Here is a 19395-nt window from a genome sequence, read left to right on the forward strand (position 1 = left end):
TACTAGAATCTGATTGCGGTAGAATGTAAATGGGTAAAGGAAGAGCCATATATACAGTTATATATACATATACAGTTGTACCTCGGGTTACAGACTCTGCTAACCCAGAAATAATACCTTGGATTAAGAACTTTGCTTCAGGATGAGAACAGAAATTGCGCATTAGCGGTGTGGCGGCAGCAGGAGGTCCCATTAGCTAAAGTGGTACCTGTTTCAGGTTAAGAACGGACCTCCAGAACGAATTAAGTTCTTAACCCGAGGTACCACTGTATGCCAATTTGAGTCCCTTCTAAGAAAGTTGTGTGTATAAATAAAACAGAGCGTTTAACGTGTTTAATAATCGTATTTTCAGTTTATATTCTACCTTTTCTCCCAAAGGAGATCAAAGCAGCATACAAGGCTGAGGTTTGCCATGATAGTGTTGTATTCTTCCCAAGCCCCATCAAGTGCTGGTTTCCCAGTTATATTACAAGAGCCAAATTGTTTCACATAAATTAACTCCCTCACCATGTTAATTAAAGTCAGTATCATGGCAATAGCAACAAGTCCTGAATTTTCTAAATAATTAAACACACTCCTCTTCCATATAAAACAATGTACATATGCTTAATTAACTCATAGATCTAGCTGAGAAACCCACAATTTGTGATCCACCAATCTGAACACAACTGAAGTGGATCTTATTGTGACCTGACAAGAACTTGACAGGTAGTGAAATAGCTAAAGCAGAGTGTATTGAGCTACTGATAGGGTGTCATAAGTCGTTGGTGGGCTTTGCTGATCTTAGCTGTGCAAAATTGATAAGATTTTTGACTGTAGGTAGAATGAGTTTGCTGTGTGCGCGAATGTGTGAAGAGATTTATTTATATGTATACTTATTTCATTGCAGAATGGGTGGGTTTTGTGTTTCCTTATGACAGTGTTTTGATGCTGAAGGTATCTTTTTTTATAAACTGCTTACCTACTTTTCTTGATTAAAGCAATGCATTTAACAGACAGGTGATGTTTTCCATGTTATGGTCTTTTTTCAACCTCAACACATGGCATTTACCAAGATACTTGTGATTTTATTGTAACCAATTAATCAATTTGTCATTCACTTAAAAGCAAAACAGTTAGTTGCTTGAAATATCTTTAATTGGTTGAAACCCTAATGATAATCAACTTCAGCTTGTGTGGTTCAGTGGACAGAGTATTTTGGGGGAATCCAGAGAACATTAGATGCTAATTAAAATAGAACCCAACTGTGTGCTTAAATTCCATACATCTTAATGGGATTTGAACTTACCTAATTTCCTCTGGTAGTATCCTGTGAACTTGTTGGTTAGCCTTGGTTACATAACTGGTTTTTAGTCTTGGGGCACGTATCTGTTTTCAACAGAATTCCATGAGGTTCCCTCAAGGGATCGGAGTAGTAGAAAGTTCTTCCTGAGGAGTTCTACCATGCCATTTTCAAGGTCAGGATCTTCTCCAGTAGCAGCAGCCATGGACTTCTTAGTCTTAGCCCAGTAAACTGGGTGAGTCAGTGATAGGATCTCCCCAGCTTGTGGCTGGGCTGGCTGAGTTGCAGACCTGTCTTGGAGAAGCAGATTGGGGCCTTCTTCAAGGACCAGCCAATTTGCCTGATGTGATCTTAACATAAATAATTGTGAAACACTTAAAACATGAATAGACACGAACACACTGAATTGAAGTGGTACTAAATGTACTAAAGGAATCTAACCAAAAGTATATCCATGGTGCAAAACCTTTAAGCTATCCTTTCAACTATGTTTGTAAGTATAGGTCACTATGCTTCTCATAAAATTACTACTATAAAACAGCCTCATCAGGCTGTGAATATCCATCAGAGTTCTTTTTTTGGGGTGGTCCAGGGATGCTAACCCGATAGTTCAGTTTAGTTCTTAAAGTAAAGTAATATGTATGAGAGGAGAATTATGCCTCTAAACTGAATATGGATCAGTTGAAGGGAACCGGCTGATGATGCCACCAAGGGAGTAGTAGTAAGTGGAATTGAGCCCTCAAATTGTAGTGGTTTTTTGTTTTTTTTAAAGAAAGAAAATATTTATGAAAGTTGAGTGTAATTCTAGCGGTATCTGGTCTTGGTTATTGGCTTTGTTAATGTTTCTTGTGTGGTATGAGAGTCACTCTATTCATTTTAGAAATATATAAGACCTTTTAAGTTTTTCTTCTTTTAACACCTTTTTTTAAAGACAAATATTCAGAACCTGATCCAACAGTTTGTTCCTAGTTTGAAGTTGAGTGCAGAGTCTTACATATTCAGCAAACGTATAATGTGAGAGCTGTGTGCGCATTAAATGTACTTGGAATTTTGAACCAGAACTGGACTTGATTATTCCTTAATACAAATATGATCCAGTGCAATTGTATTTTGGTCATTTCTTCCTGGAGTACAGAATAAGAGTATATGTTTTATGTGCCTAGTGGTTAGGTAGGATTAGGGAACAAATAGCATAAAGAGAAGAATTACATGGCTTGTTTATTACTTAAGGGTGAAAAGTATTTTAAATTCATTGTCTTAGTCCAGGATGGCAGAAAAGACTGGCAACTCCTTGAACGCTTGCTACTGTCTCAACCACCAACCCTTTACAACTGGCAACTTTTAAAAAATGGGCATTCTGTGTCTGTGTGTATAATTGTTGTCACCTTATGAAGTAGGTTACTACTGCTATGATCTGGACTTCATCTAATCCAGGAAAGCCCCCTGAATTTCTACAGACATGGCTCAGCCGTAACCAAGTCCCTGCTTTTAAAGGCTGGGGCTACCCAATAGAGTTGAACACCCCCTCCCCAGCACCCCACTTTATTTCTTTATAGATTATTAACAGGTGGTTACACTGCAAGCCCACACCAATATGAAACACATATTTTGTATCTCATTCAGCATTGCTTGGTCAGACTCAGAGAGAAAACCAACAGCTTTCAAAAGCAGTTTGCTCCTTTGCTCAAGATTTCTAGTTCTGAGTCAAAGAACTCTCAAGACATATGTCCATCTTAAATTGCATTATTTGCATATTATTGTGCCTTCAAATGGTTATGTATTCTGATGAAATTTAACAGTATCTGCTCCATTGTCAATTGGACAGTCCTTCCCTGGATGTCAATACAAGCCATTTTGCTACTAAATCAGCTCTGCAGTACACAGCCCTAAACCAAGGGTAGCCAACATAGTGCCTCCAGCTGTTGGGACTCCCAGATTCCATTAGCCAAAGCCATCATGGCCAGAGATGATAGGATGTAGCCTAAAAACATGTGGAGAGCATCATATGGGTATTCCTGCCCTACACCTAGAACTAGGGATGTTAACTTTTAAAGCAACCACCATATGGTTAATAGGTAAATTTCTATCAACGCTAGTTAATGTTGGCTAGTATTGTGGCTAAAGTAGCTATATTTTAGCCATGTTTCAGTCTGCAGCAGCGAAGAGAAGGGGCGGGGTAAATGTGTCTGTCTAAATTCCTAGTCCAGAATTAAGGGATTGGAAAGATTTGGCATGTTCCTGCTTCAACACTGCTAGTGTGGTCTGCTTTGTTTGGGTCCTTGATCCTGCCGTTAAGCCTCACTTCAAGCTCTGTTTTCAGTGAGTTGCAGTTTTGCATTAATCAAGAACCCTTATTTTAAACAGTGAAATATTCTCATCTTCCATTCAACATCCTGAAAGTGAGGAGAGTTAACATATATTTCCTGTTCTTAAGTGTCTTTCTGAAATGTGTCTTCTCTCTCTGAAGGGTGGAGGGGGTGGGGGGTGGGTGGGGGCAGTCTGTGCCTCTTATTAGCTTTACATGCACAGAGGCAGAGGAGAGAAAATGCATAAAGATACCTCCCGAAATTACTGTAATTTGTAGATGCTAAAATAATGGCATACACATATCACTTCTGTTCTGTCTGGATAGCTCTGTAAATTGTGTATTGATTATGCTAATCTGCCTAGTGTCTCTATTACTTGTCTGCTGATACTACTCAAACATGCAGATTGAACACATTTTTCCTCCTGCAAAGTTGTCATTCTTGTGGGAAAAGACTTGTGTAAGATGGGTGAAAAGACCAAATAACTTCTAATCTTTATGCATAGGAGGGTTTATAGAATAACTATTTATTGAACTGCAGGAAACGCAAAATGCAAGTCACCCCCTTTTCCACCCCCCAAAAAGAAAGAAAAAAATGAGGACAGTTGTCTTAGGTTAAAACCTTTCCTCCTCTTCTACCTCCCAGCAACTATTGTTGCTGTATTAGGCTTATTTTGTTTCACGTTCCTTAAGGAAACCATTTTAGGAAGGGTACTAAATCAATAGCAATCTATTTTTATAGTTTATTTTGGGATGTGTGGCTTCTCTCTTACTTTGTTTAACAAGCCGAAAATGGCCTCAGTCATTCAGGGCAGTAGGTATCTCTAAAAAAATTATTAACCTGCCTCGTGAAAAAGAAAATAAGACTTTTTTCAATTATCCAAAGCTTTTATTTTTATTATAGTTTGTAGTAGTATAAATACAATAAATCACAGCCTTTGTTCTCAAGGATTTGTTGTAAAGTGTACATTCACATTCTTGCTGTGTTTGTACAACTTCACAGTCACCCATTACTTCCCTTATTAAGTCTCTAATGCACATTTTTGCCATTGGCCACTACTTTCCTAATGCGGAACAAGGCTGGCTCTCATTTAAGAGGCAGCTTAGTGAATTGCAGAGTATGTCGTTATAAAATGAAGGAGGAATAATGAATTTTGTTCCCTGGGCTTTATCAAAATCCTGCTCATGTTTAGAGGCCATCCCATTTTCATAGCTTGCTCCCTGAGGGGCCCTTTCATAGCATGCTCCACAGGAGACCTGTTCAGTCTGCCAGACTATTGCTCTAGCGCTGAAACCGAAAGCGAGAGAAAGAGGTGCACCCTCCTCAAAGCAGGCGTTACTGGGTGCTGAAGAATCCTAGGCCAACACTGTTCCTGGGCTGCGGCAATCTGCTTCAAGTCTATTATTGGCCTTCTCATTCTCACCTGCTACAGTTCAGATTTGGGCACTGGGGCTACTGTATTCCACAGGTATCAGGAGTGATAAAAAAAAGCATATCTGATCACGACAGAAGAACTCATTCACATTCTGAGTGGCAGTTGTGCTTCGCTCCTCTACGCAAAAAGAGTAAAGGGAAGGGGGCATCTGAAACATGCAGCGGTGATGGCTCCCTGGCACATGTCTACCATGCGTTCCTGAGCGTTTGAAGCTCTTCTCCCCTTCGTACTATGTGTGTACAGGCTCCAGAACTCTGGTCTGTGCATTGACTGTGCCTGTAGTATTTCAAAAGAGAATCAAGGAACGGTGTTGGCTTCTCCCTACAACCCTGTTCCATTGCGATTACTTTCTCTGCCTTTGTCTTTCCCAAAGCACGTCTGGTGCAGTATGCCTTTCGTTGCTTCTGTTTCATTAATCCCCAAACTACCTACTTTCCTTCCTTTTCCCCCAACCTTGTTCTGTGTGTTTTGGAAGAGATAATTGCCTGTTCTGTGCCCTGTAGGATACCATCTACATTTCAGCACTAAGCCAACATTGAGTAGTGGTGGCAATAGCAGCACTATCACAACAACATTTTGCAAACTTCTTTTTTTATTGAGATTGAAGAAACACTGCTAAAGGAAACTTACCTTAAGGATGATGCAGTGTGTTTTGTGTTTTGATAGGACTAATTCTGCTTTAGTTATTTATTATTTGCTTAGTGCTGAAATGCTTTTATATGATTAATCTCATAAGATAAGGCATGAGAAATTGAAACAACAGCAACCAGTACTAAACAGTGAGCACGAAATTCATTTTACAAAGGCCACTAACTTTGTGGTGGTCTTAATGCGCGAGGTGGCAGAGCAGCAGGGCATGTGCTTGCTCCATTCACAGAAAAGTGTGCCAGGCCATGAAGTGACTACTCAAAAGTAGAAAAAAACAGCAACTGCAACACATGACCCAGGGTATGTGTCTCCCCACTAACCCCATGCCAACATATGAAAGATGCTCTACTGGTAACACCTCTAAGATCACAGTGCATTGCATATTCTTGCAGATTATAAACCTTTGCTGTAAGACCTTCAGAAAACTGGATAGAATTCTTCCTGTGTTAGTATCTCAGGCAAAGAAGAGAGCAAACTGCAATTCTTTTGTTTTGGATGGAAAGTGGGGGGAATTATTTAGCACACAGCTGACTTCCATCTTGTGTGCAGTGAAACACATTGGAATTCTAAAGCCATTTTTTGGCTTCAGGCAGACTTATGGCATTATGGTATGATGGATGAAGGCCTATCACTCTGCAGCCTTTGGTGTGGTTGATTAGCAGGTGCTAGTGATTAGTTGACTGTTGTGGACTGAATTACTTATAGACATTCTGTTTCATTGTTTAGTAGTGTTGGCCAGTGCTGGCAGTATTTGGATTTCATTGGGGCACTCTCTCTCTTTCTCTCTCTGTTTATTTAGCAAAATTGTGTCTTTTGTCTCCAAAGTTGTTCAAGGCAGCTGTAAACTATTGCTCCAGTGCAGCCAAGTATTAAGTGTATTGTATTGTTTGTTTGTTTACCGAGGGAACTGAGAAAACTGATTATAGTCCACACTTAACAGTTTTTAAAATGTGTTTCCTGAAGGACACACAAACAGTAATAGAAGAACAGTAGTCCCTCTCATACCATTTTTCTGTATCTGTGTATGCATGCAATACAGTGTGAGTGCCTTTCTAGCCAGGTGCGCTGTGCAGTTCTAAGTTCAAAAGGGAACAATGAATAACAGAGGTGTTGGTGTTGTTGCCTTTGAAACTTATAGTTCTGCTGTCGGCTCATGCTGCCCCCACATTTTCCCTTGATCTATCTTTAGGAATCAGTTCTTCTAGCCCACTGCCTTTCTCTGGTTTAATTGTTATTCATTTTGAGGAGGACATAACCATTTTAGGAAGATGCACTGAAGCATATAAACACAAGGATGAAGTCAGCACAACATACCTGTAGCAGCTAGCCATATTCCGGCAAAGCTTGGTGCTCTGTTCCTGAGGGTTAGCTTCAGTAACTTTCCAACAGCCAAATTTGGAAGTACGGACAAAGGTTAACAAGATCTTAACAATTGCTACCTAACCCACATCCGTCACCGCAGGCAGGATGCGAAAACCACAGCAGCTATTATTAAAAAATTGTGGCGTTGTCAAGCTAACTGCTAAGCTCATTTTTGCAGTTTGGGCCTTTTGAAGAGGTTTTATATCAAACATTGTGGCATTATCTTTTGGGGGGCTTTTTCAAAATTATCATGTAGGATAATGTCTGAACGGACATCTTGGCCAAACTTTGTATCTACTTAATAATAGAGATTTCCCATCGCCTTATAGGTTGAACCTTATATTTGTTGCAAACAATAGAAATCAGAACAGCATCGAAGTATTTTTAAAATATTTAGCTAAATTAGAGATAATATCGCTCAAGTCTTTGACATTATAATGAGTAGGATTCAACTAACTTATGTTACTCTGCTGTGCAGTGTGCAGTATAGTTTGATTCTACAATTCCTTGTAGAATATAAACAAAAGTTTGCTTTGTTCATTTATTTTAGAAAACCATAAAGAACAGAACCTTTGACAAAAAGGAGAATGACACCCTGAGAAATGCTGTCTCACTAGTAATATACTAACTCTTAGGTCTGATTTGGAGATAACAAATCATGCCTTTAACAGAACGGCCAAGTGTGAGCCTCATATTCTCCTTTGCCCTCATTCATGCCTTAAGTTAGGCCAGTGGTGAGCCAACATTGGACCCTCCAGATGCAGCCGGACTACAGCTTTGGCCAGCATGGCCAGTGGCCAAGAATGATGCCTAGCAATACATGGAACTACCGCATTCTTCGCACCAGACCATAAGACGCACCTAGTTTTTGGAGGAGGAAAAGAAGAAAAAAAATGTTCTGAATCCCAGAAGCCAGAACAGCAAGAGGGATCTGGCTTCTGGGATAGCCTCTTGCTGTCCTGGCTTATGGAATAGCTGCGCGCAGCTCCTCCTGGGCAGCGGGATGAAGGCTCCCCCTGCCCGGAAGAGGCAGCATGTGGCTAAGGCAGAAACCACAACAGCAAGCGATCCCTTATGGGATAGCCACTCGAAGCCTCTTGAGGGCAGCAGGAGGAAGGCTGCCCCAAGAGCCGCACTCCCTTTAGAGAGAGCGCAGAGCATGTGTGCGGCTCTTGGGGGCTTTTCCCCGAGGAGGGAGAAGGGCTGCCCTTCCACGCGGCTCTTTAAAGGGAGCGCTGAGCAGAGCCTCCCACCTGCATTCACTCCATAAGACGCACACACATTGCCCCTTACTTTTTAGGAGGGGAAGAGTGTGTCTTATAGAGCAAAAAATACGGTACATTGCCTGCCCCTCAGGTAGACAAATTTGAAGCTTTCAGCCATAGTTTGTAACAGTCCATAGTTTTTCATTCCATTCAAAACCATACTTGGGTGAAATAGGAAACTGCTTTGTTACAAATTGTGATGACTGAAAACTTTAAATTCCCTTCCCCTTGTGCTCAAAAAAGTGATGGGGAGGCAAATGTGTAGAAGCACTGGGCTCATAGCTCCTCCCTCTCATAACAGTAAACCATGGTCTGTCATTATGTCTGAGTTGAGCCTCACAGTGCCTACTGGCCAAAAACCCAACAGCTTCCACACATTTGGCCCAGTAGCTACTACAAAACATTTTGCAGAACAGCAACAACTGTTGTCCCTGTTTCATCATCACAGTGTGGATCAAGAAAGAGTTAAAATAAGTAATTAGTTGTGCCCAGGAGCCACCAGTGGGAGAGAAGTAGAAGCAAAGTGAATTTTGGATCCTGCTGAACTTCTGAATGTTTACTCTGTTGGAATAAAATGGGCTAAATTCTCTTCTAAGTGGGACTGCTCCAAGCATGCCAAAAATGTCACCACTGTTCTTGACAAACTCACAGCATTTATTTTTTGAATGCTCTTATTAGAGCTTCCCGCCGCTTGAGTCTAATTTTGTGCAGCGTGAAGGGAGGAACTCTAAAGGCAAGGAAGGCTTCTGTGCGTCATCCCAGTTTGAAGCAACCTAGGCTCAGGGGGAGGTTTCCCTCACCTGCATCTCTGGGAAGGGACCCCTAAGTTGAAGAGAGCCCCACTAGGTTCTGAATGTCACAGGCTGCTCCATTTCTCTTGATCTTGCTATGATGGAGTCTAGACAGTTTAATCCACCGTAGTGGAACCCTTCACCCGCCTTTTCTGCACTTCCTCCAGATCTCTTTGATGGGCAAAGAGATTTGGGAAGTTTTGAATGACTTGCTAGACTGCCCAGCCCTTTCAGAAAGGGTAACAGGAAATGGCTAACACAGAGACTTGCTAGACTGTGCCTGCACTACTCACTTGCTATGGGGAGACCTCACCCCGAACAATCTGAGTTCTTTTCCATCTTTTTTTCTCGTGGTACTCTCAACTTCTGCTCTTTGTGATGCTCATTTTAACATTTCTCAAAATGATGGGGCGGATGAGGATGGGTGTGGTGAATGGGGATGGGTTCAGAGAGCTTGCAGCTGTCTTCCCTCCAGCATGGCAATCCTATGGCTGTGGCAGGCAGCGACAACGAGAAAATATTTGAACAGAAGCTACCCAGGCCAAAAGTGTGTGCATGTGCACATGCATGCTTATGCAATGGGACTGAAATAAATGGGATTTCTCTGCCCCAGGTTGAAGTGGGATCCTGAGAGTTAGAATGGCAAGGACAGGAACTCCCTGGCTAAATCTTCTTAATTATATTTTACAACACTCTACATCTTGGCTGGGGAACCTTTTCCAGCACAAGGGCTGTGTTCCCTCATGGAGAACCTTTTGGGGCTGCCTGCCAGTGCTGGGCTGGACCAGAGGCAAAAGTGGACAGAATGATGGATGTTACTCTTACCTTTTATATTGGAGGTTGCCTCCAGCCATGCTAAAGTTAGTGATTGACACAGTTGTGGACAGTGGTTAGACACTGCTGCTCACCAGACCCACTGAAAACTGAGTCATTGCCGCTTACCAGGGCAGAGAGTGGGAGGGGCGAGGTGGTGGGGAGTTCAGCACTGTGCAAAAGCAACAGGGCTCCTGCAGGCGCATTTGCACAATGCCAACCAACTTGCCGCCCCGCCCCCTAACTCTTTCACCTGGTAAGCTGCAAAGACTCAGCTGTCAAGAGGTCAGGTAAGCATCACTTCACTGTCCATTACTGTACACACACACACACACACACACACACACACAGCATCCATGCAAGCAGGAGGTATTACCACAGTTCAAGCCCATATTCCAGTGGGGCAGTACGTAAAGAATGAATGTATGGAGCAGGGGGTGGAGTGGGACATGGCCTGGGAAAAGATTCCCAAGGGCTAGAAAGAGAGGTATGGAGGGACATCTCTGGCCCTCGGGTATGAGTTTCCCCAATCTGCTCAACATCATTCTCTTACCATTAGATCCCACTCCACCCCCAATTTCTGTTTTAATGGTTGTTTCCATAGAGTAGCTAAAATCACAGTGCAGCATAAAAGTTGTACCAGGGAATAATACCGCTTAATGTATAATGCCTCTATGGAATCCTTGTCTTATTAAATACCTACTAGTATCACATCCAGCCTGTGAGACTTAAATATCTAACTAAGCAAGCGTTTATATTTTTTGCCAAGACTTTAAGACTGCTCCTCAGTAGAAGCTTGATAAACTTTTAAGTCCCCACTCCTTAAACCTTAAATTGTCACCTCTTTGGAATGGGAGAAGAGGACTGTTCTCTTCCTCCTGTCCATTTAGAGCTGGAGCTTGATGGAAGAGTCTTTTTAAAAGAAAAAAAGAGTGGCAATTCTCCTTTATCTTGAGTCGCATCCCTTACAAATTGCTCTAGTGCTTGACACTGTTGCTACAGCCAAATGCAAATTACAGGAATAGCTACAGTGCAACTGACCATAGCCCAGTCAAAATGGCAAGGGTAGCTGCAGTCACAACTCCCCAGTCATGATGAATACACTCGATAGATAACTTTCGTATTCAGAGTCCTAGATATTAGGGTTCTGATAGATTTTATTTTATTTTTGATATTTTTTAAGTGGTAGTGAAATTCCAGATTGATGGTTTAAGAATGCTCTTGCCCTTGTGCTTACAGGGGCTACTACGGTTGGTGGAGCTTTTCAAGTAAGAACACAGTCAAAGACGGATTCTCTTCTGCAAGGATTTATTTGGCTTCTGATGCACAACATTTTTTGAGTTGTCCCATAAAGCCACTTATCCAATGGACAAATAGATGCATTGAGATTCCGTTTAAAGCCTGGCTCCTTTTCAAATAGATCTTTTGTTAGGCAGAATTTCTTTTTATTTATCATGGAGTGGGAACATTGATGGCCTTAAGAATGGAAGGTAGCGATATGTGTTTGGAATACAAATAAGGCACTTACCTAATGGATCATTTTTCGTTTTGTTTGTTTGTTTTTTACCTTTCCTTGACAGTAGAAGAAAATGAATCGGAGGACCAGGGAGGTGTGGGACAGTCAGCTGTGCAGACAGGTAATGCTGAATTCCTACATTTATTTTGCTTGTCTTGGAACAGTGTGAGAGATATTGAGTCCACTCTTACCTGATTGAACTCCAGCTCAAGTATTTGGAAGGAAGAAAAAGCCCATCTTTCCATTTCTCTCTGTTCCCCAAAGGCCTCCTAGCTTCCCAGGATCTCTCTCTTTCCCTCAACCGAGAGGGCTTCAGTTTGATGGATGGATGACCATCTTCCGGAAATATGGACCCTTTAATATCCACGATGCCTTATTTGTAAGCAGGAATCCACACTAGCTCCCAGCTAATCACAGCTCTTTGAAAGAAACTTTTCATATGAAACGACAGTTAGATTGTGAACCAGACCTCAGCTCAATTCCATTTTTTCGACCCGTTTATATTCCAGTAGCCCTGCTTCCCCTCACAATGTCTTCCCCACCCACACAGCAGATCTGTCAAGCCACTTTAAAAAAACTTCCGGAAGTTTGAAAACTGTGGGGGAGTTTGGCAGAAGGAAGGGACTGAAATGGGAATTAGCTTGTGCATGCCGATCTGGCGCATGCACACTTCTGGATTGTGGCCAGTATCTCTACAGGCTAGTTGCTTTCATAAACGAGTGTATAGTTAAAATCTTAATCCGTTGAATTTCTTAGCAGCCACTGATCCCTACATTTAAGTCACTGGGAGTTTTGTAGCTAAATCCTTAGTTCAACCAGCAAGATTTTAGGTTGGAAATCTGACCTGTTCATTATAATGAACAGCTATAAGGGGGTTAATAGCATGTTGTTGGTTACAGTGGTTCCCTTTTTATTTTATTTTTTTGCTTCTGGTCTGAAAAAAAATACTTGGTTTTTACAGTTTAAGGAATGATTCAGTCTTTTGGTATATTTGACTACTTATTCTGCGAAGTAATAATTAAATAGCTTTTGCTCAACGAAATGATCATGCTCTATGCTCTATTGATACTTGCTTATGGATCTTTAGATGAGGGTCTCAAGAAAATCCTAAGGGGAAATTCTGCTTTCATTGATCGTGTTTTACTTAGACTTAACCCCCCCCCCCCCAATCGCAGCTAATGTATAGCTTTTAGTTTGAAGGATTCCTTTATAAGGTGATTAATAGTAATGTAAGCTTATTATATGCGGTAAACTGATTATTAGTACATTTTTCATCTCTAGTAAAGTGGATTCATCTCTTTGTTGGTATTTGTGCTGTCTAACTCTTTGGACTCTTGTATATACTATATTTTCCTTCTTTGACACCCGCATAAAAAAGACTGCTTGTGACAAAATATGGAACCATATATGGAATTTTCTTCTACTTTTTTCTGGAAATGTCTCTAACTACTTTGGAGAAATGAAATCCTGTTAATGTTTTAGTGGGCTGCGTTTGGAAAATATGTTGTGAGGAAAGGAACATGTTTTCCCAAAATGTTAGACCTGCTTTGTCAGTTTTTAATGGTGTTTGCCATTAAATCTTGGATGATTGCACGGATATGTAGCTGATTGACATGCTTGCGTAATAGCCTAACTTGTGACATTACACTGGCTCATCTGCAGGGCAACTTAAGGATTTATTTCTGGAAAAGCAAAGCTCAGCCAGGTATTTCAGTGCATTTCAAAATACTCCATACAGATTACATCTCCACCCCTCTGAAGATCTCAGATGTTGTGTTTTTCCCTGACCAAAAAGCCCTCTGCTTTTGATTATTATACACCTTTATTATTTTATAAAGTGGAAGAAAACAATTGTAACTATTGGAAGCATCAGCAGCAATGGGACATCTTGGGCAGGCACACTGTTCTGAATCTTTTGAAATAATGAATTAATTAACATGGTTAGGAGATAGTATTATTAACATGGTTAGGAGATAGTATTATATCTACATTGGCACAAACCAGAGTTGCTCTTGTAGTCAGTGTTTAAGGTGAGCTTGCAAACCGTGGTTACAGGAGCATTTGGTCAATTTTATAACCTATTGGGAAAAGTTAAGGACACTTCTAATTGAACAGCAGTACTGCAATATTTTAAACCAGTAAAGAAACCATGGTTAGCACTGATAATAATAAGTTCTTATTAACTGTATACCCCAGCCATCTGGCTGGGTTTCCCCATCCACTTTGGTGCAGCTCCCAACAGAATATTAAAAACATGCTAATAACTGATAAAAACTATAGAGTGTTTAAAGCAAACCATCGCAGGGTGTGAGAATACCCTGCAGAAAAGGGGAGAAGGTTACTCCTGAAATGGGGAGATTCATTTGAGGTTAGTCGAATAGCTTCATTTCTAGAGATTCTTCCGATTATGCACAACATAAGCTATAGCCTTTTTCTAAAATGTCACTCATGTTGGAATGTTGTTTAATAAAGCACCCATGGGCTCACACCATGTGAGGTGCGTGGAGTTTTGAAAAACATTTACCAATGTCTTTATTGATTATTTATTTGTTTGATATTACAGCTTTTGGGTGCCTCGTATGCTGCAACACTTTTAGCCTTCAAGCAGATACAGAAAATATTCAGCTGTTTCACACAAAAGCAGTGTAAGAAGCCCCATACATGCTGCTAGAAGTTTTTCTAGTAAATCTTTGTATCAAAGCTCTGGCTCCTTCCATTAAATGTGCTTTTTATGGAGTACCAAGTTATAAATGTAGTGCAGCTACGGCATATTAATCTTACTGCAGAGATTTAATGAGGCAGTTGTTTTGCGATGGACACTATTGGGAGCAGACAGCGACAGAGTTTTACTTCACCGCTGAACTGCAGAAATATTCCTTTCCTGGTCATAATTATAACCACATGATCTCTTAGTTTTCCTTTCTTTTGCCAGCACTTTTCCATGCAGAAGTGGCTTGGAAGGAGGTCCATTAAAACGCAGTCAAATGGACTGGAAACTGGGCTTTCTTCCTCGTAGTTTGACATTTTAGGCTCTTGATCAGCTATGGATCCTTGTTGCGTGGAGAGAAATATTCAAGATGAGTTTCAGGCATACAGATTGTCTTTGCCAGTCTGCTGAGATGGCTTTTAGATATTCATTACTTTTTTAAAACTTGACTTTTATATAGGTTATAAAAAGTAAATGTGGTGAAACCTACTTTTTACATGGACAGAATAGAATTTCTGCTTGTTGGCCTTAAACCAATCTCTTACTGGAAATTAATTGAAGTCCATGGGTTTATTGCTGCTAACTCTTTTAAGCCTTTTCAGTTTTTCATTTTCCTCCAAAGTTGTAGTTTTATTAGACCAAGTTACAGCAATAACATCCCTTATGAGGAGAAGGAAGAGAAGGAGAAAGCCACCTGCCAGGACACGAAAGTAATGGGGAAAATACCATTTATAAATAACATTTAACATAATCAGGAACAGAAAACAGCAGTTCATTTATGTACTATATTAATGGTTAGAATTCCTTCCAGAGCCAAATCTTTCCCCCCTTTTGCATTAGGTAATCTTATAAAGGGATCTTGCAGATGGGACAGTGATATACAGACTTGCTGACGTATTGAGCTTTACTAGTGTATTGTGGTTTGAGGCCCTGAACTTCCAGCAGTTCATGCTGGAGATCCAATTCAGTGATGGACAATCCACACACAGCTGTAGGCTTCTATGAGCGGATTGTCCACCCATACCATGAGTTGTATCCAGTGCTAATCCTGTTTAGAGTTGACCCATTGAAATGAATGAACATGACTAACTTAAGTCCATTAATTTCATTGTGTCTACTCTCAGTGAAAGTTAGTTGGATACATCCCATATACACAAGGAGATGGTGACATGTGTGTGTGTCTAAGTAATATCTGAAACCCAGCAGTCCATTTTTTTCCTCTGTATCCAGACTCCAGCAATAACAGCATTCCAGAGATTGTGTACTTGTAAAACTCTTCCACCCCTTCCCTTGTTGGAAAAGGTGGGCCCAGTGCATTTATTTTCCCATGTCTATCATATGTTTGATAGGAGAAAAAGTTTCTAATATCAAAGATATCTGAAATGCATCTGTGAGCTAGAGAATTCATGTCAAGTTCTGCAGTTATCAAAGAAAAAATTCATTTGGTAGGACTTCTGATTTGGAGTCACGTGGATATTTGATGTAGAGAAAGTGTGGGAAGGCAAGCTCTGTGTAAAATAAATGTTGATAACATTAGGTGACACCTACCAGTATAAGCTTGGAGATGCTATAAAACCTCAGGCTGATGATGGCCATACACCAGTCCATCATACTGATGGGACCGAGAGAAAAGCAGGGATTGCGGTTTATGCTTTTTCTCTTGTTTGCTGCCCATCAGATGAGTGTGCAACCACGGATTTAGATATTGGGTACTTGGCAGACAATTTGCATTGTGGAACTCTTAAAAAAACCCCTATTATTATTATTATTATTATTATTATTATTATTTATACCCCACCCATCTGGCTGAGTTTCCCCAGCCACTCTGGGCAGCTTCCAATCAAATGTTAAAAACAATACAGCATTAAATATTTAAAACTTCCCTAAACAGGGCTGCCTTCAGATGTCTTTTAAAGATAAGATAGCTACTTATTTCTTTCACATCTGAAGGGAGGGCGTTCCACAGGGCGCCACTACCGAGAAGGCCCTCTGTCTGGTTCCCTGTAACCTCACTTCTTGCAATGAGGGAACCACCAGAAGGCCCTCGGCACTGGATCTCAGTGTCCAGGCTGAACGATGGGGGTGGAGATGCTCCTTCAGGTATACTCCTTCAGGTATATTTTTTAAAACTGTAGTTTGTAGTCTGTATGGTTACTGGGTGGTGGGAATGGAAGCATGTGGCTATTTTCTGTACGTCCAGAGTGAGATGTTGAATGAGCAGTGTTCCCAGAAGATACAACTATGGGAAGTCATTAACTAGTGTGAAAGGCTTGGAATATATTGGTGGAGCCAACCAATAGTTAGGGTTGCCACTGAGCCAATGCTTCATCAAAACCTAGCCGTAATAATTGTGTGTTGCCATACGTAATGTAGACGATGGTTCTACCTGCCATCTCTAAAACCATTCAGCAGCTTCCAAGTATCTGTGGCTTTATTTTAAAATGGAGAGGTCTTTATAGGGGGGGGGGGGGGGAGAGAGAGACAGTGGTAGAAATATATGCATCAAGAGAGGCAGAGAGGCAGAGGCTGCCACAACTCATTACACAGAGGCTGTGACCGAACCCAGGTCTCGCAGGTTTTCCCCCTTAAGAGTTGACCTAAAAACTACCGTAGCATTTTGCTAGAGCATGCATTCTGAAGTTGCAGCAGAAGGGACTAAGTTGCCTGACTCCCGTCCCAGTAGGTTTGTATCTGTGAATGCATAAATGGAAGCAAGTCTTCCCTCTCCCCCACAGTGACTCCCATTATGTAATTTGAAAAAATAATTCTAACGTTAATAGTCGGTTCTATTTTTGTAAAACGCATTGTCATGAGCAGTTTTTCACGTTTTGTATCCTAAGCTCTGTGCGCGCGCCTGTCTGTTATTCTATTGGATTCTTGTTAAGGGCCAGCATTCATGAATAATGAGTGCTGAGCGTTGTTGCATCTCTTTCTCCCCTCTAGCATGCTACTTAAAGCAGAGTCAGACTCTACCCTTATTTTAAAACAAACAGGTCTGTAAACTTTATGTGCAGCATTTAAATAGTCGTGTTAAAATTCAGACCCAGTGCCTGCATTTCCCCGAGTGCTGTCAGTTTTATGAGATGAAACTGGGAGCTTGAGTTGAACATCTAATAGTATGCATTGTGCACATGCTGCCTTCCAACAAGTGTTTAATGATGTCGGGGTCAGTTTGCAACAGTTAAGACAATTATTTCTTTTCCTCAGCTGCTTATAACCTAGCGGTATTTTTAACTGCTAGGCTAAGGTAGATGTAAAGGTTGGGAATGTACTTACAAGTAAGTTTGGGATCCAAGCAGTGTGTTAAAGGGAGTTTAAAGGGGCCTTTCTCTTCAATCAGCATGTGTTGTTCTGGGGCAATGTAAGATCCAAATGAAACAATATGGAAATTTGCTGGTACATGCCAGTATACTACTTCTATACCAGGACTGCTTCTTAGGAGAGTCATATTCATTTTTTAATTATGTGTATACTGCATGTATTATACCATGGGGACTCACTGTCAATCACAGTTTCCTAAAGAGTGTATATGTAGTCAATATTTGACTAGAGAATGACGCACGGTGGATTGTGCCTTACTACTGGTGGAATGTGAGCACCTTTAGTAACTGAGTTGCTTTCCCGTGTACTATGGCAGCCTTAATTACCACACACACTTTCCAAAGGGATTTTAAAGGGAGCTTTCCATATACATTTAACATGTATAAGCTGCTTGTTAGTAGACGACATATTCATAATACTTGCCAAATATACGTGCCCCCATACCAAAAACACAAAGGATCATACTTTTACATGCCATTCACATACACAACCTAGAACTTGAAATATGTCTTTATACAAAACACATTAACTTCTGCGCCTCATTCACACATGCGGACTAAACATATACCAATATTCAGACACAGTGTTTACACATGTACAATCATTTTGCCATTTGCGTTTCTTGGTTCCTCATACAGATTTTTCCACTGTTTACATAATTCCAGGTATGAAGCCACATTTCCTTTATTGAGTTTTAAGGATGAAGAGGGCCATCTGCAGTTGGGGGGTGGTCTCTTCTCTTCCATAGTACTTAATGGAGCTTGATCAATCAGTTAATTTTTGCGGCCAAAGAGGGTGCTCTCTTATCAGGCAAACTGTTGAGGAGAGCATTCTTTCGCAACTTTCCAGGTGCTAGGGAGAAGATGTTGATGTGTTACTGCCTTCCTGTGCTGGCAAACCCATTCTCTTTCCCCATACAGCTTAGTGGGAAAATGATGGTCTCTAGAGGGGAAGCTTTCTTGATGTCTCCAGTCCTGCCATCAGACTGAACTGAGGTTTATTGCTATGCTAACCTCTGTAGGAGAAACTGCTGCTGCATCTGAACAAATGTTGAGTTGCAGTGGATGCAGAGCTTCCACCCGAGTCAGTTTTAGGTTCTGCACCTCCACCTCTTCTCAAGTTCCTCTCGCAGGTCTCTTTTTGCTCCAGTCAGGTGTTTGTTTTCCAGTGGGCAGGAGGAAATTTATCAGATTTCTTATAGGCCCAGGGGACTATATATATGCAACCTTGATCATGGCTTTCTACTTTTGGTGGAAGGTTGATAGAAAGATACAGCTCCTAGTATCTGAAGGGGAAAAAAAGATTTTTTTAATACCTGGTGAACTAGATAGAGCTCCTAGCTTTTCACTACTATGTTTTCAGGCCTTTTTGGCATGGGTAATCTTCTGAAAGTTCACAAGAAGCTATCTTAAATTATGATCTTTTAAAGTCTTAAACTTACTTGTCCCTTTTGTGCTGGGGGGTTAAACCACAGAGCCTAGGACCTAGGTCGGCGGTTCAAATCCCCGCGGCGGGGTGAGCTCCCGTCGTTCGGTCCCAGCTCCTGCCCACCTAGCAGTTCGAAAGCACCCCCAAGTGCAAGTAGATAAATAGGGCCCGCTTTCTAGCGGGAAGGTAAACGGCGTTTCCATGTGCGGTGCTGGTACTGGCTCTCCAGTTGCAGCTTCGTCACGCTGGCCATGTGACCCGGAAGTGTCTTCGGACAGCGCTGGCTCCCGGCCTCTTGATCGAGATGAGGGTGCAACCCTAGAGTCGGTCACGACTGGCCCTGATGGGCAGGGGTACCTTTACCTATTGCGCTAGTTGTATACAAAGCTGCAGTTGTGCTGGATGATTATTAGATTTCACTTTCTACAAAGGATTTGTGTGAACCGGTTACAGAAAGTTAGAACCTATTGTTGGGCTCATCATTACTGTCCTGGAACTAGATTATCAGTTTGATCCTCACT

At 41.3% G+C, this 19395-nt stretch overlaps 1 protein-coding gene across 22 annotated transcripts in view; it reads left to right on the top strand.

The window, feature by feature from the left end:
* The window catches only part of ZNF521 (zinc finger protein 521), a 297889-nt gene that overhangs the window by 14208 nt on the left and 264286 nt on the right, over positions 1-19395 (top strand). For 14 of the 22 annotated variants that reach the window (XM_083748212.1, XM_083748213.1, XM_083748201.1 and 11 more), the window contains one exon: positions 11483-11539. The exons of 4 other annotated variants lie outside the window; for them this stretch is intronic. Coding sequence is in view for 11 of the 18 variants with exons in the window: in XM_083748201.1 (XP_083604327.1) it covers positions 11483-11539 (57 nt within the window). In the remaining 7 variants the exon portion in view is untranslated. The remainder of the gene's footprint in view (positions 1-11482; positions 11540-19395) is intronic. 4 more of the 22 variants (XM_083748215.1, XM_083748202.1, XM_083748207.1 and 1 more) reach the window with 1 other exon arrangement.

Source organism: Podarcis gaigeae (assembly GCF_964106915.1).
Source record: "Podarcis gaigeae genome assembly, chromosome: 7".
Classification (NCBI taxonomy): Eukaryota; Metazoa; Chordata; class Lepidosauria; order Squamata; family Lacertidae; genus Podarcis; species Podarcis gaigeae.